Source organism: Eschrichtius robustus, chromosome 11 (assembly GCF_028021215.1).
Source record: "Eschrichtius robustus isolate mEscRob2 chromosome 11, mEscRob2.pri, whole genome shotgun sequence".
In the NCBI taxonomy this organism is placed as follows: Eukaryota; Metazoa; Chordata; class Mammalia; order Artiodactyla; family Eschrichtiidae; genus Eschrichtius; species Eschrichtius robustus.
Genome location: NC_090834.1, coordinates 113,625,235 through 113,653,215, shown reverse-complemented (window position 1 = coordinate 113,653,215; position 27,981 = coordinate 113,625,235). Strand labels below are relative to the sequence as shown.

At 67.6% G+C, this 27,981-nt stretch overlaps 1 protein-coding gene across 1 annotated transcript; it reads left to right on the top strand.

Annotated features, from left to right (window-relative positions):
- MUC5B (mucin 5B, oligomeric mucus/gel-forming) lies at positions 1–27,981 on the top strand. The gene is made up of 47 exons (XM_068556170.1): positions 1–82; positions 399–660; positions 765–879; positions 1,001–1,091; positions 1,312–1,418; positions 2,155–2,356; positions 2,793–2,918; positions 3,046–3,163; positions 3,265–3,403; positions 3,701–3,811; positions 3,912–3,981; positions 4,335–4,472; positions 4,832–4,996; positions 5,350–5,444; positions 6,426–6,552; positions 6,782–7,037; positions 7,543–7,595; positions 7,718–7,818; positions 7,947–8,098; positions 8,648–8,786; positions 8,907–9,020; positions 9,927–10,106; positions 10,652–10,891; positions 11,825–11,981; positions 12,294–12,422; positions 12,598–12,745; positions 12,870–12,913; positions 12,988–13,185; positions 13,417–20,346; positions 20,487–20,668; positions 20,946–21,117; positions 21,892–22,139; positions 22,529–22,715; positions 22,992–23,217; positions 23,302–23,480; positions 23,551–23,620; positions 23,855–23,955; positions 24,249–24,280; positions 24,557–24,737; positions 25,136–25,240; positions 25,337–25,374; positions 25,795–25,911; positions 26,301–26,387; positions 26,499–26,621; positions 26,782–26,827; positions 26,987–27,095; positions 27,759–27,981. The coding sequence occupies exons 1-47, from the start codon at positions 1–3 to the stop codon at positions 27,979–27,981; spliced, it is 13,215 nt and encodes a 4,404-aa protein (XP_068412271.1).

Genomic DNA, 27,981 nt, shown 5'->3' with positions numbered 1-27,981 from the left:
ATGTTCGGGTGTGACCTGGCTCACTCTGCAGCCCAGCGTGTGACCTTCATCCCGCCCATCACTGGCTTCCCCACCATGAGCTGTAAGTGGTCGCCACCCACTGCTCCCGGGGGCAGGGGTGTTTGCCAGCCTCAGGGGGTGGTCACAGACCTGGGGATAAAGCCGGGACAGTGTGGGCAGCCGGGAAGCTGGAGCTTGGCTGGAGCCAGGCCTTGGGCGTGGCTGGGAGCCATCCCTGTAGATGGTTCTCCTGGGGGCTGACCCGGGTGCTGGTGTCAGGGGTCCCAGGGGGAATCCGGAGCAGAGGGGAGTGAGGAAGGGGGCGGCGGCTCCCCACCCCGAAACCGGGGGCCTGGTCCCAGGGAAGGCTGCCCTCCCCCACCGCGCACTCCCCACAGCCCCGAACGCGGCGCACGGCGGGCGGGTGTGCAGCACGTGGGGCGACTTCCACTACAAGACCTTTGACGGCGACATCTTCCGCTTCCCCGGGCTGTGCAACTACGTCTTCTCCGCGCACTGCGGTGCCGCCTACGAGGACTTCAACCTCCAGCTCCGCCGCGGCCTGGTGGGCTCCAGGCCCACGGTCACCCACATCATCCTCAAGACGCAGGGGCTGGTGCTGGAGGTCTCCAACGGGTCCATCCTGGTCAACGGGCGGCGGTGAGCCTGCCCGGGCGTGGAGGGGCCAGGCTCCAGGGTAGGCTGGGGTCAGAGCTGGCGGGGAGGGCGCTGGACCCGTGGGAGCACCGAACTTTCCGCCCCAGGGAGGAGTTGCCCTACAGCCGCGCCGGCCTCCTGGTGGAGGAGAGCAGTGCCTATGTCAAGGTCAACATCCGGCTGATGCTGACCTTCACGTGGAATGGAGAGGACAGCGCCCTGGTGAGGCTGCCCACCCCGACGCCCTCCCCACCCAGGGGGAGCCCTGCGGGAGCTGGGTGGATGGGGGCTGGGGGCCCTGCCGGGCCCGCAGAAGCTGGAGCTGCCCCTCCCCCGCCCCCAGCTGGAGCTGGACCCCAGGTACGCCAACCAGACCTGCGGCCTGTGCGGGGACTTCAACGGGCTCCCGGCCATCAGCGAGTTCTATGCCCACAGTGAGTGCGCAGCAGGTGGCCGAGTCCAGGCTGGACGGTCCCAGGGAGGCTGGGGGCGCAGGGCGGGGGCCTCGCCGGGACGCTGGGCAGGGAGCAAATCGGGGGGTGGCAACACTTCCAGTGATGCCCCAGAGGGAAGTTTCGGGGGTCCTGAGCATGGGCGGGAGCTCTGCCCTCAGAGCCCCTCGGGGCCCCCGCATGGAGTGCCTCCTCTCTGCAGATGCCAGGCTGACCCCTCTACAGTTTGGGAACCTGCAGAAGCTGGATGGGCCCACGGAGCAGTGCCAGGACCCCCTGCCCTCCCCAGCTGACAACTGCACAGATGGAGTGAGTGCCTGCCCGCAACCCCTGCAAATACATGCCCCCTCCAGACACAGTCTCACCAAGAGGGGGGCACTCAGGAAGCCCAGAGCAAAAGCCCTTCCGATGCGCTGGGAGGACCCCACCTTTGGAAGTGGCCTAGCACCTCCAGGATCCCCGAAACCAGCAGAATCCACGAGGCTTAAATGAGGACCTGAAGCTAGTCAGGGGTGGGGGCTGTACAAGGGGGACGGTCATCGACAGGCCGGCACTGACCCTGCTGGGGCTGGCTGACGGTGGGCACCTCCGCCTCCCCCTTCTCTGAGCCGCCTCCAGCATGGGGTCTGCACCCGTCCTGGGCACTCGCACCGTGGGCAGGTGTGTCCCGGAGCCCGGGGTGGGCGCAGGGAGTCCAGGGTCGTGGGTCACCAAGCAGAGCTCTGCACAGAGCAGTAGCAAGTTCTCAGTAGTTGAGCAGAAGGGTGGGTGGGTGGGTGGCTGGCGGGCCGGCTGGCTGGAGGGACGGATGGATGGATGGATATGTGGATGGACAGATGGACAGAGGAATGGAAGGCTAGATGGGTGGATGGAGGGAGGGAGGGATGAGAAGGTGGATGCGTGGTGGATGATGGGCAAGCAGGTGGCGGGCTGGCTGGCTGGCACCTCAGGGGAAGGGGGCTTCCTGGCCTGGGGAAAGGCTGCAGGGCTGGGGTCCCCACCGATACTGCACGGAGGACAGAGCCTCCAGCCTCTGTCTCACCAGGAGGGCATCTGTCGCCAAACCCTGCTGGGTCCAGCCTTTGCTCAGTGCCACAGGCTGGTGGATGCCGAGGTGTACGTGGCCACCTGCACCCAGGACCTGTGCCGCTGCCCCACCTGCCCATGTGCCACCTTCGCGGAGTACTCTCGCCAGTGTGCCCACGCTGGGGGACAGCCGCAGAGCTGGAGGGGCCCTGACCTCTGCCGTGAGTGCCCCCATGCACTGGGGAGGAGCCCAAGGCCCTGCACCCACACCGGGTCCCTGGGGAGAGTGTGAGGGAGGTGACCCTCAGGCAGGACGCCTGGCACCTGGCTGGGGATCCGGGCAGGTGGAGCCCCTTGGGGGGCCCATGGCGAGAGGCTGGGCAGGAGATCAGAGGGGAATATGAAGGGCCTGCGGGCCCCCGGGGGCCCAGAGGGAGGGCCTGGCCTGGGCACACTGAGCTGGGCTCACCCCTGAACCCAGGTGGGGGCGGGAGGGCTGCCCCCGGAGGCTCGGGGCCCCACGCTCCTCTCCCCTCCCGCCTCACTCAGAAGATGGCTGGACGGGGCGAGAGGCGCCCCTTTGGGGCCCCTTGGTGGCACGTGGAAGGCGGGAGCAGGGCGGCTTCCTGGGGCCAAGCCCTGTGCTCCTCCCCACAGCCCAGACGTGCCCGCTGAACATGCAGCACCAGGAGTGTGGCTCACCCTGCGCGGACACCTGCTCCAACCCCGAGCGCTCCCAGCTCTGCGAGGACCACTGCGTCGACGGCTGCTTCTGCCCCCTAGGCAGGTCCTCCGGGCCCTTGGGGACCGCCCCCCACCCTGGGCCTTTGCCCCCATCTGGTCACTGTGTTTCCAACACCTGAGCCCAGCCTCCGCTGACCGCTTGTGCCCCACCCCCGCTGCTCCCCAGGCACGGTGCTGGACGACGTCACCCACTCGGGCTGCCTGCCCCTGCGGCAGTGCCCCTGCACCCACGGCGGCCGCCCCTACGCCCCGGGGGCCTCCTTCACCACCAGCTGCAGCTCCTGGTAGGTCCCCCGGCCGGCCCGGTCCCTGCCCTGCCCCTGCCTCGCATGGGGTTCACCTCCCCCTCACCACGGCCCCTCTGTCACGGCCTCCCCCCACCCAGCACCTGCTCCGGGGGACTATGGCAGTGCCAGGACCTCCCGTGCCCGGGCATCTGCTCCGTCCAGGGCGGGTCCCACATCTCCACCTACGATGAGAAACTCTATGATGTGCATGGGGACTGCAGCTACGTCCTAACCAAGGTGAGCCCCACCTGCTGGGCCCTCCCGGGACCCTCAGCCCTCCTCCACCCCAGGAAGGGTTCCATGATGGCCATCCGAGCGGTGAAGTCCCCTGGGGTTCCATTCCGAGAGGAAGCTCACACTCACGGGGGCCAAGGGGCTCCCAGGTCTGGACAAGGTGCCCAGAGGTGACCAGGTGCCAGAGGCCCCCGACCCTGCAGGGGCTTCCTGGGCACAGGGCACCACGCACACACAGCCCCTCCCTGCCCGGGTTGGGGGCTGGCCGACCCAGGACACGGCTGGGCTCTGTCCCGTCAGATATGTGCAGGCAACGCCCTCACCGTGCTGGCCGAGCTGCGGAGATGCGGCCTGACGGACAACGAGAACTGCCTCAGAGCAGTGATGCTGACCTTGAGCGGAGGGGACACGGTGAGGGCCCGGCGGGGCGGGGGCGGTGGCAGCGGCCCTCCGCGGGATGGCCGGCCGGGCTCCTCCCCATGCTGACCGCGGCCCCGCCTCCTCTCGCCAGGCCATCCAGATCCAGGCCAACGGCGGGGTGTTCGTGAACTCCATCTACACGCAGCTGCCCGTGTCAGTGGGTACGTGGCCCCCAGGGAACGGGCGCTGCGGCGGCCAGGCGGGGCCTCTAGGGGGCGGCACCGAGCCAGCAGAGTCCCTCGCTAGTTCTTTGTGGCCTTGGGAGTCCCGGAAAGACCCAGGGCTGGGTTCCCACCTGCAAGGTGGGGCTGCCAGGGGCCTCATCTGTGACTCTGTGGGGACCCGTGTGGCGCACACTCGGTGCCCGGCCTCACGGGAGCGTCAGCGCGAGTTCCCGCCCAGCTCCCGGGCCCTGGAGGGGCGGCCGGGGTTCCTGCCAGGCAGCCCCCGGAGCCCTCAGCTCAGGCTCAGCTGGTCAGCACGGCGGCCTCTGACCATTCCCCTCAACCCACAGCCAACATCACCGTCTTCAGGCCGTCATCCTTCTTCATCCTGGTGCAGACGGGCCTCGGGCTGCAGCTGCAGGTGCAGCTGGTGCCCCTCATGCAGGTGTTCCTCAGGCTGGACCCCTCCTACCAGGGCCAGATGTGTGGTGAGGCCAGCGGTGGGCTTGGGGCGCCGGGGGCGGAGCGCTGTGGGGGGAGCGGGGGGTGGGCAGTCAGGCCAGAGGTGGGGACTGGGGAGTCAGTGGCTCCCCGGGCGCAGCAGGGACCCCGGCACGGGAAGGCGGGCCGGGAGGATGGAGAGCAGGGTACGCTGCCCTCACAGCGGGCTTCATGTGGGGGCTGCCCGCCCCCCCACCAGGGCTCATCTGGAGATGGTTTTGGAACCAACATCCTGGGATGGGGCTCTCCGGCGGGGCCACGGTGTGGTGGTGCCTGTAGGACCCGCAGGTGCCCGGGGGGCCTGGGCCGAGCTGGGCGGCCCTCTGATGCCCCCTCCCGCCCCCAGGCCTGTGCGGGAACTTCAACCGGAACCAGGCCGACGACTTCCGGACCATCAGCGGCGTGGTGGAGGGCACGGCCGCCGCCTTCGCCAACACCTGGAAGACGCAGGCCGCCTGCCCCAACGTCAAGAACGGCTTCGAGGACCCCTGCTCCCTCAGCGTGGAGAACGGTATCCCCAGCCTGGGGGTGGGGGGGCCTCGGGTTACCCTGCAGCCGGGCCTGGGAGCTGCCTGTCTGTCTCGCCCGGGCTCCAGGGCGGCTGGGGCTGGGGGTGAGCAGGGCGGGCTGCGGGGTCACCGACAGGCTGCGGGCCCGCCCCCGGGAAGGCGCCGCTGCCCTGTGAGCAGCGCCCGCGTGGCGCGGCTGGCGAGCCCCCAGTTCCAGTTCGGTTTCCCCAGCAGAGGGGCCCCCACAGGGCCTGCGTATGCCGAGCGGAGGCTGGGCGGGTGGGCCGGTGCAGGGGAGGAGGTGTGGGAGGGACGCCAGTGGCCGCTGAGCCGCGCCCACGACGGTCCTCCCCAGAGAACTACGCCCAGCACTGGTGCTCCCTGCTGACCGACCCTGCCGGGGCCTTCTCGTCCTGCCACTCTGTCATCAACCCTGGGCCCTTCCACTCGGTGAGACCCCCGGCCAGCCCCTGCGTGGGGTGGGGTGCTGGGGGCAGGACATGCCCCACTCCCGGCTCCCTCTCTCAGCACCGCCCACACCTCCGTGGCCGAGGGTCATCCCACTCTAGGGACACGGCCACTGCTGGTGTGTTCGTTGCCTGGGGCGGCCGTAACAAAGGGCCCAGACTAGGGGGTGCTGACAGCCGGAGGCATCTACCCACTGCCCAGGTCCTGGAGCCAGAAGGTTAAAATCACAGTGCTGGCAGGGTCCCCTGGGGGTTCTTCCTGCCTCTCCAGCTTCTGGGGGCCACAAGGCTGCATCACTCCAGCCTCTGCCTCGTGGCCTCCTCCTTGTGTGAATGGGTCCAAAGCTCTCCCATAAGGACACCAGGTGTGTTGGTCCAGGCCCACCCTAATGACTTCATCCTAACTTCGTCACGTCTGCAAAGACCCCGTTTCCAACAGGGCCACGTTCACAGGCCCTGGGGTCCTGACGTGGACACATCCTTTGGGGGTACACAACTCGACCTGACAGTTGGCTCACAGGCCGCTTCTCTGGAAGCCAAAGCCCTAACGCACGTGTGACTCCAGGCCCCGGGAGTGCATGTCCACAGCTGGAAGACCCAGGCCCGCTTTGGGGGGTGGCACCCCTGCCAGCACCCTCCCGGCCAACTCACCTCCAGAAATCTCCTGCCTTCAGTCTCCCCCCACATGCAGCTCAGCCCGTGACGGATCTAGAACTCAAGCTGAGCCCTGTCCTGGTCCCGCAGAGACCCCTCCCTTGGACCCCGTCCTCAGCCTGGCCTGGCCTCTCCCATCCCTCAGAGCAGCATGTTCCCGCCCCCCACCCCCGTGGCCTTACACCACGCTCCCTGCGGGAGGCCCCGCTGCCCTCTGTCTCTCGGCCCAGACGGGGGTCCCAGAAAGGATGGACACGGAGAGAAGGGTCCCTGGTGGGCTGGGGTCCCTGACGTCCCGATGCCCCCCCAGAACTGCATGTTCGACACGTGCAGCTGCGAGAAGAGTGAGGACTGCATGTGCGCGGCCCTGTCCTCCTACGTGCGGGCCTGCGCCGCCCGGGGTGTGCTGCTCGGCGGCTGGCGGGACGGCGTGTGCAGTGAGTGTCCGCCAGCCGGCTTGACGGGGGGGGGCAGGGGGGGATGCGGGGGGACCGGAGACCCTGGGGCACACCCCACCACCCGTCCTCAGCGAGAGCCTTAGGCCTCCCCACCCCGTCCAGAGGGGGAGCCAAGTCTCGGGCCGCTCCAGCCCCAGCTCGGACGTGGTCAGGCGAGGCTGGACGGGCTGCCCGGCCGCTGACCTGTATGTCACCTGCCGGCCCCCAGACAAGTACGTGAGCAGCTGCCCCAAGACCCAGAGCTACGCCTACGTGGTGGACAGCTGTCAGCCCACCTGCCGCTCCCTAAGCCAGGCCGATGTCACCTGCGACGTGGCCTTCGTGCCCGTGGACGGCTGCACCTGCCCCCCGGGCACCTTCCTGGACGACACCGGTGACTGCGTGCCCGCCGAGGCCTGCCCCTGCTACTCCCGTGGCTCCGTGCTGGCTCCCGGGGAGGTCCTGCACGACAACGGTGTGGTGTGGTAAGGGGCCCCGTCCCCGCTGTCAGCCCCTCCCTGATGTCATGCCCCCCACCCCTCCTGCTCCACACACAAAGCTCTCCGTGCCTCCCGCAGGGGACTTTAACACACAGGGGACTCCCTGGGGAGGGAAGTTCACCCCTGCGCACCCCTTAGCCCTTCTGAGAGGGACCCCTCCTCTGGCCCGGGAAGGTGTTCTGAGGGTCTGGGGCCCGTGGGGGGCACGGTGTGTGCCCTGGAGGGCCCACCTGGGTGCACCCCTGTCCTGGCCTCCTCCGCCCCCCCTCCCTCTCCCCCTCCCCCTCCCGCCCGACTCCAGGTACCTTCCTGGCACCTCTGCTCATTCACTCAGTGCGTTCGCGGGCATTTGGGGCCCTCACCGTGCCCCGGAGCAGGCGGCTCCCTCCCCTCATGACAAGGCCCGGGGGGCCCAGCCAGCGAGATCTGGGTGAGGTCTGTGGGGCAGCGGGCAGCTGCCCAGACCGGCCATCGTTCTCATCTCTTGTAGTTCATGTGCGAGCGGGAAGCTGAGCTGCCTGGGAGCCGTGGAGGAGAGCACAGGTTCTACCCCCACCCCCCGCCCCGGGCCTCCCCCTCTCAGGGCCCCGTGCCACCCCCCCGACGACCAAGGGGAGGGGCTGCTGCCGGGCCGGGCAGCCCACCCAGCGTGGTCTCCTCCTCAGGGTGCGTGGCCCCCATGCTGTTCCTGGATTGTAGCAACGCCTCCGCGGACACGCCCGGGGCCGAGTGTGTGCAGAGCTGCCACGTGCTGGACGTAGACTGTGTGAGCCAGCTGGGAGGGCATGGCAGCGCTGTCCGGGGCCCAGCGGGGAGGGGGGGCAGCGTCCCCTGCCCCTTGGTGTCCCCGAGCCGAGCCGGACGAGCCGCTGACGGGCGTCTGCCGGTCCACAGTTCAGCACTCGCTGTGTGTCGGGCTGCGTCTGCCCCGCGGGGCTGCTGGCCGATGGGAGTGGGGGCTGTGTGGCCGAGGAGGACTGCCCCTGCCTGCACAACGAGGCCACCTACAAGCCCGGGGAGACCATCAGGATCGACTGTAACACCTGGTGTGTGGAGGGGCCGCGGAGGGGGCGGTGTGGGCGGAGACCACGGGGACAGCGGCCCGAGCGGGCCTCAGCCAGGATGTCCTTGGCAGGAGGCCGGAGACGAGCTGAGGCCTGGAAAGCCCCGGGCGGCCCGTTCGTCCTCTGGGAGGTGCCCAGGGACTGGCCTTCTCTGCCCAGCAGACGGCAGGGCCGGTTGACGCTGCCCCAAGGGCCGTGGGCCCTGCACCCCAGGCGCCAAGGGTTAGGGGGGCCTGCAGACAGGAGCCCAACCAGGGGGTGGGGTGTCGGATCCCGCGTGCCCCGACCTCCCTGCTCCATTTAACCCCTCCAGCCTGGGGAGGGGCAGCACCGCATTCCTGCTTCATGGAAGAGGCGCTGTGTCCTCGTCCTTGTCTGACGGGCTTGGCCGCAGCTGCCTGGTGAGGTGGTCTCCTGGCCCGGCCCCCTGAGCAGGGCATCACCTGCCCTCCCCTGCAGCAGGGCATCACCTGCCCTCCCCTGCAGCACCCGCAGGGGCCTGAGCAGGGCATCACCTCCCCTCCCCTGCAGCACCTGCAGGGGCCGCAGGTGGGAGTGCAGCCGCCGGCCCTGCCTGGGCACCTGCGTGGCCTATGGGGACGGCCACTTCATCACCTTTGACGGCGAGCGCTACAGCTTTGAGGGGAGCTGTGAGTACACGCTGGCCCAGGTACGCGGCCCCCCTCCCTCGGCCAGCACACGCTGGCCCAGGTACAGGGCCCCTCGCCCACCCCCTGGCCAGCGAGCTGGCGCTGGGGCCTTGGCCACGTCCCTCTCCTCCCCTTCTCAGGACTTCTGTGCAGGCAACAACGCCAGCAATGGGAGCTTCCGCATCGTCACCGAGAACGTCCCCTGCGGGACCACGGGCGTCACCTGCTCCAAGGCCATCAAGATCTTCCTGGAGGTGGGGGCGCCTGGGAACCATCTCCCTCCCTCTGCAGCCCTGTTGGAGCCCCAGCCGGGGCCCCTGGACCTCCAGCTGTGGCCTCAGGTCTCAGGGCCACAGTAATAGCCACAGCCCGGGGACTTGCAGCCCGAGAAAGTAATTCTCTCATGGTTCTGAGGCCAGGCTCCCGCCACAGGCTCCAGGCGAGGGTCCTTCCTGCCTCATCCAGATTCTGGGGGCTCCTGGCTTGTGGCCGTGTCCTCCCCGGTCTCTGCTCTGTCCTCACACAGCCCCTTCTCTGTGTCCTTTTCCCCTGTCTGACCTGGTAGGAACCCCCGTCCCTGGATCTGGGCCCTCCCTAAATCCAGGATGGTCTCACCTCCAGATCTCACCTCCACTTCATCACATCTGCAAAGACCCTTTTTCCAAATCAAGGCACATTCGCGGATTCTGGGGGTTTGAACTCGACGTGTCTTTTTGGGGGGCCTTCGTTCAGCCCCCCACACCTGGGGATGACCACTTCTAGCAGTGGGTGGTGGTCAGAGTTCACAGTGCAGAGAGCGGAGCTGCTGACGGGGGGCCGTTTCCCACCCGCCCCAAAGGTGGGGAGAGGCGTGAGGAAGGCAGCAGAAGAGTGGGGGGCGGGCCCAAGATGGGGCTGGGTGGTCTCCTGCAGCTCCTGTGCCCTCTGTCCCACTCCGCTTGCCCACAGCTCCCAACTTCCCACACAGCCTCTGCGGGCTCCCAGCCTCTCACCTCAAATTCGCAGATAGTGTCAGGAGTCCGGCTCATTCCTAACGCCAGCCCCATGTGTTGGGCCCCTGAGCACCCACAGAGCCCCTGTCCTGGGCCACAGGGGGCTCTGGCCCCAAAGCTGGCCCCTCAGCTCCCTGCAGCCGCCGCCTCCCCTGTGTCCCTCTGCAGAACTATGAGCTGATCCTCCACGAGGGTTCCTACAAGGTGGTGCAGAGGGGGCCAGGCGGAGACCTGCCCTACAAGATCCGTTACATGGGCATCTACCTGGCCGTCGAGACCCGCAGTGGCATGGTCGTGTCCTGGGACCGGAAGACCAGCGTGTTTATTCGGCTGCACCAGGAGTACAAGGTGGGGGTGGGCAGGCTGCGGGACCCCCTTGGGGAGGGACAGAGCTCTTACTCCTAGACCTGGCCCAGCAGTGCAATCTGGCAGCTGACGGACTGCTGAGGGCTGGGGAGGCCATGCACAGTGTCCGGTTCCCAAAGGGGCATGTTGAGACCAAACCGACCAGTGGGCGTGTCAGTCCTGGTTGGAAAGCGCTCTTGGCTCCCTGGTCTCTGCACTCAGCTGTTCCATGCCCGCTGGGCTAAGGTTCTATAGGGGAGCAGGTGCCTGCCCGCCTGTCTACCTGCCCACCTGCCTGCCCACTTGCCTACCTTTCTACTTGTCTACCTGCCCACCTATCTGCCTGTCCACCTGCCTATCCACCTGCCCACCTGCCTTCCTGCCCACTGCAGGACCCCTTGTGCATCCCGCCTTCCTGAAAGTTCACTGGGTGCTGCCTGGGGGAACAGGGTGGCCAGCAGTCACGCCTCCCAGGCCAGGCTCTGTGCTGCTCCCTCAGGCCACCCCATGCAGCCCCACCCGGTGCCCATCTCTGCGTCCATCCGCAGGGGAGGGTCTGCGGCCTGTGCGGGAACTTTGACGACAATGCCCTCAACGACTTCACCACGCGGAGCCAGTCCGTGGTGGGCGGCGCGCTGGAGTTCGGCAACAGCTGGAAGTTCTCGCCGTCCTGCCCGGACGCCCAGGCCCCCAAGGACCCCTGCGCCGCCAACCCGTACCGCAAGCCCTGGGCCCAGAAGCAGTGCAGCATAGTCAACAGCGCCACCTTCCGCGCCTGCCGTTCTCAGGTGGGCCAAGGGGGTGCTGGGGCTGCCTCCTTCCCTCCTGGCGGGACCTGGGTCTGGCCCAGGCTGGTCCTCTGAAGACGGCCTTGACCCGACCACTGCACACGGCACGCTGTGTGGCCCTCCCACCAGGCAGGTGCCCGTGTCCCCAGTCCTGCTCTGCTTTCCCTGATGGCACTCAGCCTCATCCCCTGGAAACGGGGCTGCGAGCCACCCAGGAAGGACCTCAATGTCACCTCCCGGTCCTCCCCCACATCCCCTGAGCCGCCAGCCCCCAGCATGGACAGAAAGCTCAGGGGGCCTGCAGCCCAGCCGGGCCCCACGGAAGCAGAGGATCGCCGTGGCCTGAGACCCTTCCCCAGAGCCCTTCCTGCTACTTAACAAGGACTGCAGGGCCCACTCGCCAACACGGTCTCGGGATCCGGGGCTCGCACGGTGATGAGGAGGCGGCTCAGTGGGACGGGCCCGCAGCTGACGCTGGCCAGCCTGTGTGCGGCCTCATGTCCCTCCTGGCTCGCACCCCGGGGGCCCTGCCCATTGGCTCAGAAAGTCCTTTGTGAACCTGACACAGCAGTCTCCACCTCGGATGGTGCCGCCCCTGGTGGCAGATGCGAGGCACGGTTGCCCTGGGCTCTGCCGCCTGGGAGGGAAGAGCGGGGGGCACCCCCTCACCCTGAGGAGACAGCACCCCGTCTGTCAGGACAGGTCACAGCACGGTCACAGGGAGGGCTGGCCTACAGTTAAGTGAGGTGGCCGAGCAGAGGCGAGGGAGGAGTGGCAGGGGTGAGGTCAGAGAGGTGCCCAGGGACCTGGGGTGGGTGCCCAGGCGGGCGCGTCTCAGATGGCAGATGGGGGTTTGACGTGCAGATGGGGAGCCGGCTGCCCAGGGGCTGGGGGTTGGCTCTTCTCGCTGAGCAGACACCCCCCCCCACCCAGGTCGACTCCACCAGGTACTACGAGGCCTGCGTGAGCGACGCATGCGCCTGCGACTCGGGGGGCGACCGTGAGTGTTTCTGCACGGCCGTGGCCGCCTACGCCCAGGCCTGCCACGAAGCGGGCGTGTGCGTGTCCTGGCGGACCCCGGACATCTGCCGTGAGTCGGGCTCTGTCCATGGTGGCGGGATGAGGTGCGGCTGCACCAGCTCTGGGGTCTGACGGGCACGCATGCACACATAAGAACACGTGACATGCGTGTACTATACACATGTGCTCACGTTCGTGTGCGTACAAACCAGACAGACAGGTCACCCCCAAATGGGATGGCTCGGGGGGGACGGGAGTTCTGAGTGCAGGGCTGAGAAATGAAACTGGAATTCGGGGGGCGGGCCCTGAGACCCCTCGGATCTGGGAGGAGTGAGGTGACGGGGCCCGGCGGGCGCCCACAGCCTCTCTCCCCCTCGCTCAGCCCTGTTCTGCGACTACTACAACCCACAAGGGGAGTGCGAATGGCACTACCAGCCCTGCGGGGCCCCCTGCCTGAGGACCTGCCGGAACCCCAGCGGGCATTGCCTGATGGACCTGCCAGGCCTGGAAGGTGAGGGCAGGCTGTTCAGGGGAGGCCACGCCTCGTCGCCCCAGCACACCCAGCACGGGCTCCTGCCTCCCCATGCCCACCCTCGGGACAGGGGGACAGAGACGGGTGGCGGCCAGGGCAGCCCCACCGCCTGGCCTGAGAGGGGAGTCTTCTCCCTGCCCTGTGCCCGCCCCAGGCTGCTACCCAAAGTGCCCGCCCAGCAAGCCGTTCTTCAATGAGGACGAGATGAAGTGCGTGGCCCAGTGTGGGGGCTGCTACGACGAGGACGGAAACTACCATGATGCCGGCACCAGGGTCCCCACGGCGGAGAACTGCCAGAGCTGGTGAGCCAGTGGCGGAGCGGGGGTGGGGTCTGGGGGGACATGGGGCGGGCACGGGGCGGGGCCAGGCGGGCACAGTAAGGCCCGGGCCCTGCTGGCCCTCAGCTCTTCTCTCTCCCCCTCCCAGTGACTGCACCTCCGGAGGCCTCCAGTGCACATACAGCCCCGCGGGTAAGCAGGGGCCTGTTGGTTTGAGGGCTGGGGGCTGGGCGCTCTGAATGAGCCCTGTACCTGTCCGTCTCCAGCCTGTACGTGCACCTACGAGGGCAGAACCTATGCCTACGGGGACGTCATCTACAACACGACCGACGGGCTGGGCGCCTGCCTGATTGCCATCTGCAGAGACAATGGAACCATTGTCCGAAAGGCCGAGGAGTGTCCTGGAACCCCGTCCCCAACGCCCTTCACCTTCACCAGCACTGCGGCTCCGCCCTCCACCACAGGTAAGCCTGGCAGACACACCACTGGTCCTGCCTCACTCACCGGAGCCCCTGACCCCGGTGATGGTCTGGGTGCCAAGGGAGAACCCAGTGGGCACCTGGTACAGGTGTCCTGGGTGCAAAGGACGGCCCGGGCCCAACGCTGGGGCAAGGGGACATGAGTCGCCCCTCCTCGGGGGGTGGCTGGCGAGGACGCAGAGGGGGCTGACGGGGACCCCGGCACTCCACCCGCAGGCGCGGTCCCCACGCCCTCCACCGTGTGCGTGCAGGAGCGCTGCCGCTGGTCCGACTGGTACGACAGCGGACGTCCAGAGCTGGGCACGGGAGGGGGAGACTTCGAGACATTCGAGAACCTGAGGCAGAGGGGCTACCGGTTCTGCCCGGCCCCAGCGCACGTCGAGTGCCGGGCCCAGCAGTTCCCGGATATGCCTTTGGAGAAGCTGGGCCAGAAGGTGGAGTGTGGCCAGGCCCGGGGGCTGACCTGCCTCAACAGCGAGCAGAACCCCCCGCTCTGCCACAACTACGAGCTGAGGGTCCTCTGCTGCGACTACGTGCCCTGCAGCACCAGCCCGGCCCCGGGCACCAGCCAGCGGCCATCCTCCCAGCCCCTGCCCACCTCCACCCAGACCACACCCACCAGAGGAACCACCCTCCTGTCCATGGCGCCCTCCGCCTCACAGACCCCATCCGCCAAGCCTGCCTCAACCGTGACCCGAGTGGGCAGCAGCTCTGTGGTCCCGGCTACCACCACGTGTGAGCCCCGCTGTCAGTGGACGGAGTGGTTTGACGAGGACTACCCCAAGTCCGAGGAGGCCGGGGGGGACGTCGAGTCCTACGACAAGATCAGGCGTGCGGGAGGGGCCGTGTGCGAGCAGCCCCAGGGCATAGAGTGCCAGGCCGAAAACTTCCCCGACGTGAGGCTGGAGGAGCTGAATCAGCGCGTGCACTGTGACGTCAGCTTTGGCCTGGTCTGCAGGAACGACGAGCAGGTGGGCCTGTTCAAGATGTGCTACAACTACAAAATCCGCGTGCTGTGCTGTGGGTACGGCCACTGCGGGGAGCCCACGTCCCCCACTGCCACTGTCACCTCATCCACTGTCACAGCCACCACTGTGGCCACCTCTACAGCCACCATTGCCACCACATCCACTGCCACTGCCCCCACTGCCACCGCATCCACTGCTACAGCCACCACTGCGGCCACCTCTACAGCCCCCACTGCCACCGCATCCACTGCCACAGCCCCCACTGCCACTGCATCCACTGCCACAGCCACCACTGTGGCCACCTCTACAGCCCCCACTGCCACCACATCCACTGTCACAGCCCCTATGGCCACCACCTCCACAGCAACCACTGTGGCCACCTCTACAGCCACCACTGCAGCCACCTCCACAGCCACAGCCCCCACCCCCATAGCCCCCATGTCCCCCACTGCCACTGCCACAGTCACCACTGCAGCCACCTCCACTGCTGCCATTGCCACAGCGGCCACCACTGCTGCCACAGCCCCCACGTCCCCCACTGCCTCCAGCACCACCACCGCTGTGTCACCAGCCACGCAGCCCAGGACACGGCCAGGGAGTACAGGGGTGACCAGGTCCCCCGCCAGCAGTGCCACACCAGCACCTTCCCTTTCCACGGGACTGACAGCCCAAGTGACATCCTCGAGGCCCAGCCACACAGGCACGCTCCCAGTGTCTGCCACGTCGGTCCTCCCGACTCACACAGCCTCAAGGGGGCCGACCCCGGCGTCGGTGATGACGCAAACCTCCACGTCTCAGCCGTTGACGGGAACAGCAGTGGGCAAAACGGGCACCACCTCCACTGGCCCGCTGTCCACCTCGCACCCTGAGACCAGAATGCCGGGAACCCCGGTGTCGACGGGCACCACCACGTGTGAGCCCCGCTGTCAGTGGACGGAGTGGTTTGACGAGGACTACCCCAAGTCCGAGGAGGCCGGGGGGGACGTCGAGTCCTACGACAAGATCAGGCGTGCGGGAGGGGCCGTGTGCGAGCAGCCCCAGGGCATAGAGTGCCAGGCCGAAAACTTCCCCGACGTGAGGCTGGAGGAGCTGAATCAGCGCGTGCACTGTGACGTCAGCTTCGGCCTGGTCTGCAGGAACGACGAGCAGGTGGGCCTGTTCAAGATGTGCTACAACTACAAAATCCGCGTGCTGTGCTGTGGGTACGGCCACTGCGGGGAGCCCACGTCCCCCACTGCCACTGCCACCTCATCCACTGTCACAGCCACCACTGTGGCCACCTCTACAGCCACCATTGCCACCACATCCACTGCCACTGCCCCCACTGCCACCGCATCCACTGCTACAGCCACCACTGCGGCCACCGCTACAGCCCCCACTGCCACCGCATCCACTGCCACTGCATCTACTGCCACTGCATCCACTGCTGCAGCCACCACTGTGGCCACCTCTACAGCCCCCACTGCCACCGCATCCACTGCCACAGCCCCCACTGCCACCGCATCCACTGCTACAGCCACCACTGTGGCCACCTCTACAGCCCCCACTGCGGCCACCTCTACAGCCCCCACTGCCACTGCATCCACTGCCACAGCCCCCACTGCCACCGCATCCACTGCTACAGCCCCCACTGCGGCCACCTCTACCGCCCCCACTGCCACCGCATCCACTGCCACAGCCCCCACTACCACTGCATCCACTGCCACAGCCACTACTGTGGCCACCTCTACAGCCCCCACTGCCACCACATCCACTGCCACAGCCCCTATGGCCACCACCTCCACAGCAACCACTGTGGCCACCTCTACAGCCACCACTGCAGCCACCTCCACTGCCACAGCCCCCACCCCCATAGCCCCCATGTCCCCCACTGCCACTGCCACAGCCACCACTGCCACAACCTCCACTGCTACAGTCACCACTGCAGCCACCTCCACTGCTGCCATTGCCACAGCGGCCACCTCTGCTGCCACAGCCCCCACGTCCCCCACTGCCTCCAGCACCACCACCGCTGTGTCACCAGCCACGCAGCCCAGGACACGGCCAGGGAGCACAGGGGTGACCAGGTCCCCCGCCAGCAGTGCCACACCAGCACCTTCCCTTTCCACGGGACTGACAGCCCAAGTGACATCCTCGAGGCCCAGCCACACAGGCACGCTCCCAGTGTCTGCCACGTCGGTCCTCCCGACTCACACAGCCTCAAGGGGGCCGACCCCGGCGTCGGTGATGACGCAAACCTCCACGTCTCAGCCGTTGACGGGAACAGCAGTGGGCAAAACGGGCACCACCTCCACTGGCCCGCTGTCCACCTCGCACCCTGAGACCAGCATGCCGGGAACCCCGGTGTCGACGGGCACCACCACGTGTGAGCCCCGCTGTCAGTGGACGGAGTGGTTTGACGAGGACTACCCCAAGTCCGAGGAGGCCGGGGGGGACGTCGAGTCCTACGACAAGATCAGGCGTGCGGGAGGGGCCGTGTGCGAGCAGCCCCAGGGCATAGAGTGCCAGGCCGAAAACTTCCCCGACGTGAGGCTGGAGGAGCTGAATCAGCGCGTGCACTGTGACGTCAGCTTCGGCCTGGTCTGCAGGAACGACGAGCAGGTGGGCCTGTTCAAGATGTGCTACAACTACAAAATCCGCGTGCTGTGCTGTGGGTACGGCCACTGCGGGGAGCCCACGTCCCCCACTGCCACTGCCACCGCATCCACTGTCACAGCCCGCACGGCCACCACCTCCACTGCCACAGCCACCACAGTGGCCACCTCTACAGCCACCGCTGCCACCACATCCACTGCCACAGCCCCCACTGCCACCGCATCCACTTCTACAGTCACCACTGTGGCCACCTCTACAGCCACCACTGCCACTGCCTCCACTGCCACAGCCCCCACTGCCACCGCATCCACTGCTACAGTCACCACTGTGGCCACCTCTACAGCCCCCACTGCCACCACATCCACTGCCACAGCCCCCACTGCCACCGCATCCACAGCCACAGCCCCCACTGCAGCCACCTCCACTGCCACTGCCCCCACCCCCATGGCCTCCACGTCCCCCACCACCACTGCCACAGCCCCCACTGCCACAACCTCCACTGCTAGAGTCACCACTGCAGCCACCTCCACTGCTGCCATTGCCACAGCAGCCACCTCTGCTGCCACAGCCCCCACGTCCCCCACTGCCTCCAGCACCACCACCACTGTGCCACCAGCCACACAGCCCACAACATGGCCGGGGAGCACAGGGGTGACCAGGTCCCCCACCAGCAGTGCCACACCAGCGTCTTCCCTTTCCACGGGACTGACAGCCCGAGTGACATCGAGTCCCAGCCACACAGGCACGCTCCCAGTGTCTGCCACGGGGAGCCTCACATCTCCCCCAGGGTCCACAGAGCCCACCGTCCCACGGAGGGCCACATCGGTCCTCCCGACTCACACAGCCTCAAGGGGGCCCACCCCGACGTCGGTGACAATGGAAACCTCCACGTCTCAGCTGCTGACGGGAACAGCAGTGGGCACAACGGGCACCACCTCCACCGGCCCGCCGTCCACCTCGCACCCTGAGACCAGCATGCCGGGAATCCCGGTGTCAACAGCCACCACTGGGGCCACCACCAGCCAGGGCACAACCAGCTGTCAACCCAGGTGCCAATGGACAGAGTGGTTTGACGTGGACTTCCCCACCTCAGGGGTCAGGGGCGGAGACATGGAGACCTATGACAACATCCGGGCCGCGGGCGGCAAGATGTGTCAGCAGCCGCAGAAGATTGAATGCCGGGCGGAGAGCTACCCCGAGGTGAGCATCGATCAGATCGGGCAGGTGCTCAGCTGCAGCCTGGAGGTCGGGCTGGTCTGCAGGAACGAAGACCAGCGGGGGCAGTTCACCATGTGCTTCAACTACAACATCCGTGTGTACTGCTGCGATGATGTCCGGCACTGCCCCACCACGGCTACCCCCTACCTCACCTCCACCACACTGCCCGCCACCAGCAGCTCCACAGCCACGGTGCCATGGCCCTCAACCTCTGCCACGACCCAGACCCAACCCACCTCCACCGCACCGCCTGCCACTGGCAGATCCACGGCCACAGTGCCAAGTCCCTCGATCTCTGCAGTGACCCAGACGGGTGCCCCCACCACGGCCCCTCCAACTGCGCACATTCACGAGACCACCTTCGGAACCACCCTGCTCCCCACCCCCGTGACGCCCAACACTAGGGCTACCACCTACACCCGCTCCCTGCACCCCACAGCCTCTCCTCAGGTCACAGAGCTCCCCACCAGGCCCTTCGAAACCACACCCGGACCCCCCATCACGACACCCAGCACAGGCCACGCCACCTCCAGCACAGGGGCGGGCACCAGAGCCTCCGTATCCACCGGCATGCCTGAGCCCAGCACCTCCTCACTGGGCACCACCCTCGGCTCCTCCGTGGCCACCTCCACAGCCACGGTGTCCTCGCAGAAGACCCACACCTCCAGCACCCCGCTGGTCACCACGTCCCCAGAGACCAGGTCCACGGCCTGTCAGCCTCGTTGTGCCTGGACAGACTGGCTGGACCAGAGCTACCCGATGCCAGGGGCCTCTGGGGGGGACTTCGAGACCTATGCTAATATCCAGGCGGCCGGTGGGGCCATCTGCCAGCAGCCTCTGCAGCTGCAGTGCCGGGCCGAGGCCCTGCCTGAGGAGGCCCTGCAGGATCTGGGCCAGGTGGTGCAGTGCCGGCTGGAGGAGGGCCTGGTGTGCCGGAACCGAGACCAGAGTAGCCTGATGTGCCTCAACTACCAGATCCGCGTGCTCTGCTGCGACCACAGCCACTGCCCCAGCCCCGCCAGTCCCACGTCCACCACGCCGGCCCCCTCACCCTCCACCATCAGCACCAGCACTGGCAGTCTGTCATCGAAGGTCACCACCCATACGCACCTCTCCTCCCCAGGGACGATCAAGAGGGTCTCCACCCCCACCACTCTGACAGGTCCCTCCTCCACGGGGACCACCGAGGGGGTCTCCACCCCCACCCGTGTGACAGGTCCCTCCTCCACGGGGACCACCCAGAGCATCTCCTCCACCCCCACCCGTGTGACAGGTCCCTTCTCCACAGGGACCACCCAGAGCATCTCCTCCACCACCCGTATGACAGGTCCCTCCTCCACGGGGACCACTAAGAAGGTCTACACCTCCACCAGTGTGACAGGTCCCTTCTCCACGGGGACCACCAAGAGGGTCTATGCCACCACCAGTGTGACAGGTCCCTCCTCCACAGGGACCAGGCAGAGTGTCTACACCTCCACCCGTGTGACAGGTCCTTTCTCCACTGGGACAACCCAGAGGGTCTCCAGCCCCACCACTCTGACAGGTCCCTCCTCCACGGGGACCACCCAGAGGGTCTCCACCCCCACCCGTGTGACAGGTCCCTCCTCCACGGGGACCACCCAGAGCATCTCCTCCACCCCCACCCGTGTGACAGGTCCCTTCTCCACAGGGACCATCCAGAGCATCTCCTCCACCACCCGTATGACAGGTCCCTCCTCCACGGGGACCACTAAGAAGGTCTACACCTCCACCAGTGTGACAGGTCCCTTCTCCACGGGGACCACCAAGAGGGTCTATGCCACCACCAGTGTGACAGGTCCCTCCTCCACAGGGACCAGGCAGAGTGTCTACACCTCCACCCGTGTGACAGGTCCCTTCTCCACTGGGACAACCCAGAGGGTCTCCAGCCCCACCACTCTGACAGGTCCCTCCTCCACGGGGACCACCCAGAGGGTCTCCACCCCCACCCGTATGACAGGTCCCTTCTCCACGGGGACCACCAAAAGGGTCTATGCCTCCACCAGTGTGACAGGTCCCTCCTCCGTGGGGACCACACAGAGTGTCTACACCTCCACCAGTGTGACAGGTCCCTTCTCCCCTGGGACCACCGAGAGCATCTCCACCCCTAGTCCCTCTGCCTTCCCGGGGTCCCCACCCATGACCACCAAGCCAGGCTTGCCCAGTGTCTCTCCTACGGGTCCCCTTTTGACTTCCCCCATATCGACCGCCTCCTGGTCCCCACCCACCACCTCTTCCTGGTCCGGGGTGGCCTCTGGCAGCCCGGGGACCTTCTCCATCTCCACTGCCTCTCCCAGCCCCACCACAGCCTGCCTTTGCCACGCCTTCGGAAAGTTCTTCCTACCAGGTGAGTGGAGGAGCCCGCCCCCTCCCTGCAGACCTGCAGCCTGGACGCTGGGTCCCACGGGCCGTGTCCATGTGCCTGCCTGTCCGGGGATGCCCTCCTGTCCCCCCTCCCTGGCTGACCCAGTGTCTCTGTATTCGTAGGGGACATCATCTACAACAAGACCGACGGAGCGGGCTGCCACTTCTTAGCCATCTGCAACCAGCGCTGTGACATCGACCGCTTCCAGGGCGCCTGCTCCACCCCCTCACCCTCGGGGACCTCGGCCTCTGTTCCCCCAGACACCCCAGTTCCCGGCTGCGATCGCACCATCCCACCCCGACAGGTGTGTCCCCCGCCTCCTCCCTGAAGCGCCAGGCCCTTCTGTGTGCACAGGGTCTCGGGCGCCCGTCAGGGTGACGGCACAACCCCAAGCCCCTCGGTGACCGCTCCGCAGCTCGATTGGCTGGAGGGAGGCGCGCGGGGTCTGGCCTGGTTAGCACCGGCCCGGCCAGGAGGCGGGGGCAGCCCTTCCCAGGCCGAGGGGGTCCTGAGGCTGTGGCAGCGGCAGTGAGGGTGGGTCTCGCAAGCCCACCTGGTGAGCGCTCTGCCCTTCTCTCCAGGTGAATGAGTCCTGGACCCTGGAGGACTGCACAGTGGCTCGGTGTGAGGGTGACAACCGTGTCGTCCTGCTGGGGCCGAAGCCGATGGGTGACGTCGTCTGCGTGAACGGGCACCTGCCCGTGAGAGTGCAGAGCGGGGATGGGCCCTGTGACTACAGCTACGAGTGCGAGTGTGAGAGCCCGCCTCTGGGGGCGGGGGTGGGGGGGTGGGGAGGGGATGCGCCGCCAGGCATTTGGGACACGCACACGTCCCCCATGCCCGATGCCCGGGATCGCTGAGCTCACCCCCCATCAGGCTGGGCAGTTTGAAGGGAAGCCGGGGGTTTCTGAGATCAGGGAGAGGAGGGGATCGTAACCTGAGGGGTCCTGAGCAGATTTCCCCATGGAGCAGCAGGCAGGAGGGGGTGGTCTTACAACCCCCTGGGGGTCCTGGGGCAGCTAAAACGAAGGACCACAAACTGGGTGGTTCAAAACAACAGAAAGTGATTCTCTCCCAGTCCTGGAGACCAGAAATCCAAGATCAAGGTGTCTGCAGGACCGAGCTCTCCCCAAAACTTTAAAGGAGGGTCCTGTCCGCCCCTTCCAGACTTGGGGCCTCAGGCGCCCCGGGCTGTGGCCGCGTCCCTCCCACCTCTGCCCCAGTCATCAGGCGGCTTCCTCTCTCTGTCTCTTCTGTCTCTTAGAAGGACACCTGTCATTGGACTTAGGGCCACCCTGGTAACTCAGGATGACCTCACCCCATGATCCGTAACTTAATCACAGCTGCAAAGACCCTTTTCCCAAAGGAGGTCACATTCGCAGGCTCTGGGTGGACGCGTCTTCGGGGCCCCCATCCAACCTGCTATACCCATGTCATAAACGAGAGGACCGAGGCCCTGGGGGCTGAGTGACTCCCCAGGGTGGCAGCTCTGGGTGGCACTGGGTGAGGCCCATCCACACCCCCCAGGCTCCTGCAGCGGCTGGGGGGACACCCACTACGAGACCTTCGACGGCACCTCCTACTCTTTCCTGGACAATTGCACCCACGTCCTCATGCGGGAGATCCGGCCGCGCCACGGCAACCTCAGCATTCTCCTGTACAACCACTACTGCGAGGCCGCCGCCAGCTGCCCCCGCGCCCTCGGCGTCCACTATGAGTCCATGGACATCGTCCTCACCACCACCCCTGGCGCCGACGGGCAGGAGGAAAGCCTGGTGAGTGCAGGCAGCAGAGCGGCACTGGCCTGTCCCGCCTGGTTAGGGAACGCAGGGGCCGGCAGAGGCCCGGGAGCCCTGGTGCACATAGAGCGCATCTCCCCCGCGCAGAGGGCAGCTCCCATGGGGCCTCAGGGCAGGCAAAGGGCACACTGCGACCTGGGGCCCCAAGCACAGTGACTCCTGAGCAGGGAAGAAGCGTGGGGAGTGCCCGCGGCCAAGAGCACCCTGGGACCCAAATGCGCCGACTGTGACCCCAGGCCCGAGGGGGCATCTGCGCTTCGGGGTGCAGATGCCGAGGAGGGGGCCCAGCGCCCGGCAGGCAAAGCCCCAAAGGCCAGCCCGCTGCCCCTCGGCCCAAGTCACGTGTTCCCCGGTCACGTCCCCAGATCCTGTTTGGCCAAATGCGGGTGAGGCAGAGCTTCAGCAAGAACGGCCTGACCGTGACGGCGACGGGGGCCACCGAGATGAGCATAGAGATTCCCGCCGTCGGCGTGAGAGTCATCTTCAACGGGCGGGTCTTCCAAGCCCAGCTGTCCTACAGCCACTTCAGCTACAACACCGAGGGCCAGTGTGGTGAGCAGGGACCCGCAGGACGCCTGCTGGGGGAGCGAGGGGCCGGGCACCACCGCTGCGGGCACACGCCCCCAGGCGGCCCCGGCTCTTGACCGCCTGGCCCTGCCACGGATGCCCCCGCCACAGATTCCCACCTGCTCCCCGTGCCACCTGCCCCGGGCAGGAAGCAGTGTTTCATAGCTGACTGGCTGCCAGGGAAGTCGGGGGGATGGAAGGGGAGAAGAGGATGGTCCAGTGCCCCCCACCACAGTGAGGCGCCTGCCCCGCCCTTCCCAGGCACCTGCACCAACAGCCGCAGGGACGACTGTCGCCGGCCTGACGGCACCACGGCCCCCACCTGCCAGGACATGGCCCGCTCCTGGCTGGTCCCCAACAGCAGCGGGGAGGGCTGCTGGGCACCGACCGGCCTGCCCCCGACCGCCAGCCCCCTGTCGCCGGCACCCAGCACACCCACCTCCACTCCGTGCCCCCCGGAACCCCTCTGCGAGCTGCTGCTGAGCCCGTGAGTCCTCTGCGTGGGCTGGGCGGTCAGGCGCAGCCACCCCGCGGGGCGTCCGCCCTGGCCTCTGACCGGCCCTGCCTGCAGGGTCTTCGCCGGGTGCCACGGCCTCGTCCCGCCCGGCCCGTTCTTCAGCACCTGTGTCAGCGACAGCTGCGGGCCCAGCCGCCCTGAAGCGCTCTGCCAGAGCCTGGAGGCCTACTCGGCGCTCTGCCACGCCCGGGGCGTGTGCCCCGACTGGCGCAACGCCACCAGCGGGCTGTGTGGTGAGTCGGGTGTGGCCGCCGGGGGCCCTGGCCTCCTTGGCCCACCTGACACCCGTCTGTGTGCCCGCAGACCTCACCTGCCCGCCCACCAAGGTGTATAGGCCGTGTGGCCCCGTGCAGCCCAAGTCCTGTGACTCCAGGTGAGCCCAGCAGACGGGGACGGGATAGGACGGTGGGGACAGCAGGCCTCCCAGGCCTGCCTGAAGGGTCTGGGGGGACCCAGGAGGAGACCCACAGAGGGTCCGGGACCCCAAGCCCCAGATCTCAGGGTGCCCTTCCCCGGCCCTGACCTCCGACCCTGGACTTCAGGAGTGACCCCAGCCCCCCACCATGCCCACTGCCCTCCTCCTCGGACTGCCCTGGTCGCCTTGCAGGAGCCAGAGCCCGGCGAGCAGGGGGCTGGCAGAGGGTTGCTTCTGTCCCGACGGCCACATCCTGTTCAACTCACACACGGACGTCTGTGTGCCCGAGTGCCGTAAGCAACCCCACACCTGGGCCCTCCCCAGCCCCGCAGAGCGGGATGGGGAGGGCCACGGGGCGGGCAGACCCCGGCCTGGGCCCGTCCCACCCAGTTCTGCCAGAGGTGCAGGGTGGGCTTGAGCCTTCCTGAGCCCCCTCCTAAGTGACACCCCCCCCCCGGAGTTCTCCGGAGGCTTCTGTCCCCAGCAGGAAGAAGAGGCCTCTGTTGGGGGGAGGGGTGGCCAGGCCTGCTGGGCCCCAACGCCAGCACTCCCAGTGACCCCCTTTCTCCCCGTTCTTCCCTCCCAGCCTGCGTGGGACCAGATGGGTTTCCCAAATTCGTGAGTGTTCTGCACACAGCTTCCTGACTCCTTGCTTGAGCAGACGGAGGGAGGGGGTCCCCATCTCAGGGCGGCAGCTCTACCCGGGCCAGGGAGGGGCTGGCGTGGGCACCCCGGCGTGAGCCGCATCACCGGCACACGCCTGCTCCAGAGAGGGGGAGGCTGAGCGCTGAGCCCGCATGCTGAGGGCTGGGGCCTGACCCGCTGCTGGACGCAGCCCCAGAGGCCGGGGCACCACCCAGGAGCCCTGCGGGACCCTGACCTGGTCTGTTGCAGCCCGGAGAGCGGTGGGTCAGCAACTGCCAGTCCTGCGTGTGTGATGAAGGCTCCGTGTCGGTGCAGTGCGTCCCTGTGCAGTGCGAGGCCCGGGACCAGCCACAGGAATGTGGCTGGGCCGGCTTCGTGGCCCAGACCAGGCCCCTGGCCGACAACCCTTGCTGCATGGAAACTCTGTGTGGTGAGACCTGAACCCCAGTGGGCCGGGTGGAGCAGTGAGACAGCAGAGGACGGTGTTGGGCACAGGCCACCTGGCCGGCAGGCCTGCAGGGCGGAGGAGGTTTGCAGGGTCCTAGCTGGACTTGGCTGGACCACGAGGTGGGGAGGCCTCTTGGGCCTTCATTTTTCCACCTAAAAATGACGCCGATGACCTCTGGTGTGCCCTGGTACCACCCAGGGTCTTGGGGAAGACCAGGGAGGTGACAAAGCGTGGGGACCCAGAAGGGCAACAGAGAGCCGTCAGCTCCCATGGAAGGGGGATCTCTTTGGTCCAGTGTGGGTAGATGTTACCCTGGGAACCAGAATAGCCAGAGGACAGAGGGCAGGGACACCCCAGGCAGCCCCCCAACTCTCCCGCAGTCTGCAACACGAGCACGTGCCCCCAGAGCCCACCCAAATGTAGGCCGGGAGAGGAGCTGGCCTGCACCCAGGCGGAGAACAGCTGCTGCCCCACCTTCAGCTGCCGTGAGTCTCGGGGGTGGGGGTGGGGGTGGGGCCGGGGGGGTCTGAACACTTCCTTCCGCTGCCTGGGCAGGTCCTCAGCCCTCTCTTTCCTTCCAGGGCCTCAGCTGTGCACCTACAACGGCACCGTCTACGGGGTAAGGACTCAGCTAGGCCGTCGGGGTAGAGCGGAGAGTGGGTCCGGGGCTGGGCACACCCGCCTAGGGATGCCCTGTCTCCACTCCTTGTCTCCCCACGCCCAGCCCTATCCAGCCCCTCCCGCCATGACAGCAGGTGAGTCGAGGCTCTGGGCCCTTCACGGGCACCTGCTGTAGAGAGCCTCTGGGAGCTTAGCTCTCCCAGCAAGAGCTTCGGGGCAGGACTGCACCCTCCCACCCCTCCTGCCTGCCCGGGGCCCCTGCCTGCCCTGGTCTGTGCTCAGCCAGGGGGCACATCCGTAATCCCACGTGAAGAGCAGAGAGACTGCTCTGTGGGCCTCACCGACACGGGGAGAGGTCCTGGCCCTGGTGCCCCTTCAGGGCCCTCAGTGTCACCTCCCCTCACCCTGTCCACTGCAGGTCGGTGCAACCTTCCCAGCGGTCATTCCCTGCCACACGTGCACCTGCCTGTCCGTGGACACCCGTGACCCGACCGTGCAGTGTGAGGAGGAGGCCTGCAATGCCACTTGTCCCCAGGTGAGGCCGGCCTCCGGGGCAGAGCCAGGCCCCTGGGGCAGCCCCCAATCACCACACCCTATGGTCCGGGAAGGGTCTCCAGCTCAGGCTTCACTGGGGTTTTTGTCTTCCCAAAGGGAAGGGAGTGAAGCAGGAGGATGGTGGAAGGGGTCTTGGGCGAGGGGCAGGACCTGCAGGCTGCTGGGATCAGGTTCCCGGAGGGCACAAGCGCAGAAGGTGCTGGAAGCAGGGGTGAGGCTGAGAGGGGCACTGCGGCAGGGCGGGGACACCGCCTCACAGAGGAAAGGCGCTGCTAGGGAGGCCCTGGGCCCCTGGGATGTGGGCAGGAGAGCAGGAGGGCTGAGGAGCCAGGCTGGGGGTGAGGGACGTGACCACCCCTCTGCCCCCAGGGCTTCCAGTACTCGAGGGTGGCCGGGCAGTGCTGCGGGGAGTGCGTGCAGACAGCTTGCCTCACGTCCGACGGCCGGCTGGTCCAGGTAAGGGGGGCTCAGTCTCAACCCCCGCGCCCCAGAGACCCTCCCCGCCAGCTCCTCTCTGCCCACCAGATAATCCTCAACCCGGCCCCCACTCTCCCCCTTTTATTTCAGCCCAACGAGACCTGGGTCAACAGCCTCGTGGACAACTGCACGTTGTACCACTGCCAGGCTGAGAACGGGCCCCCGACGCTGACCCCGACGCCCGTCGCGTGCCCGGACGTGTCCAGCTGCAGGGTGTGTGTCTGGGGCTCAGGCCCGCCCCGGAGGCCCCGCCCATGCCCAGAGCCACACCCACCCTGGGGCCCCGCCCACACCGCCTCGGGAGACCCCGCCCACACCCACCCCAGGAGGCCCCGCCTGCCCCAGCTCGCCCTCTGTCCCCCTCCCCCCGCAGGGCATCCTCAGGAAAATCGGCTGCTGCTACTCCTGTGAGGAAGTGGGTAAGTCGAGGCCCGCCTTCCCGCCCCCCAGCCCCGCCCACTGACTCCTCCCGAAGCCAACCCCGCCGCCAGAACCCGACCCTGAGCGGGAGGTTACGTGGGGGTGCGGCGCGGGCGGGGACCTCACAGATCCGCCTCCACCGCCTTTCGTCTGCCCAGACTCCTGCCAGGTACGCGCCAGCATGACGGTCCTGCGACACCGGGGCTGCGCCACCCAGGCCGCCGTCAGCGTCCCCTTCTGCGAGGGCTTCTGCCCGGGAGCGTCCCGGTGAGCGGCCCGCGCCTCCCCTGCGGGACACACGGGGACACCACCCGGTGCCCCACGTGTCCGTGTTCCTGTCCCTGGCCGGACACCTGGAGCTGGGGCTGGGGCTGGAGGTCCCAGCTTGCTACAGGAAGGAAAGAAGGGCCGCCCCAACAGGGCTGCACCAACCCTGGGGCCTTCCCTGACCCCCAGAGCCCGGCCTGGGAGAGCTTGGCTGGGCCACGTGGGGCAGGGCACCAGGGCTACCCCCCAAAGGTCAGAGTCCACGTGCAGGACGGGCAGAATCCGGGGGGCCCAGACTGTCAGGGCAGAGCTGCTGGCAGAGCCCGGCCCCATCCCCGATGCCCGCGGGCTGCAGCCAGCTGTGAGCAGACCGGCGGGAAGAGGCAGGAGGATGGGTCCAGGCCTGGCTGGAGGGCCCCGGGCAGGTTCCTGGAGGAGGGGTCTGACAGGGTCAGCAGGTCAGAGGAGCTGCCTGGGGAAAGAACGGGGGCCTGGCTGGGGAAGGTCGGGGTTCCAAGTGACCGAGAGCGCTGCCCGGGCCAGTACAGAGCAGCCCCGAGCGCTCAGGGAACAGGCACAGGGCCGCTGTCTCCCGACCCCCGCGAAACCAGGAGCCGGGCAGTTGTGGCAGGTGGGCAGGTCCTGAGGGCCGTGTGTCTGCAGGTACTCCACGGGGGCCCGGGCCACGCAGTGCCCGTGCGTCTGCTGCCAGGAGACCAGGGCCCACCAGGAGGTGGTGACCATGCAGTGTCCCAACGGGACGGCCTTCCAGCACACCTACACCCACGTGGACGAGTGCAGCTGTGGCCCATCCTGCGTCTCCTCGGCCCAGGCTCCCGAGGACAGCACCCCCACCTTCCCGATCTATGGGTCCACCGCTGTCTGA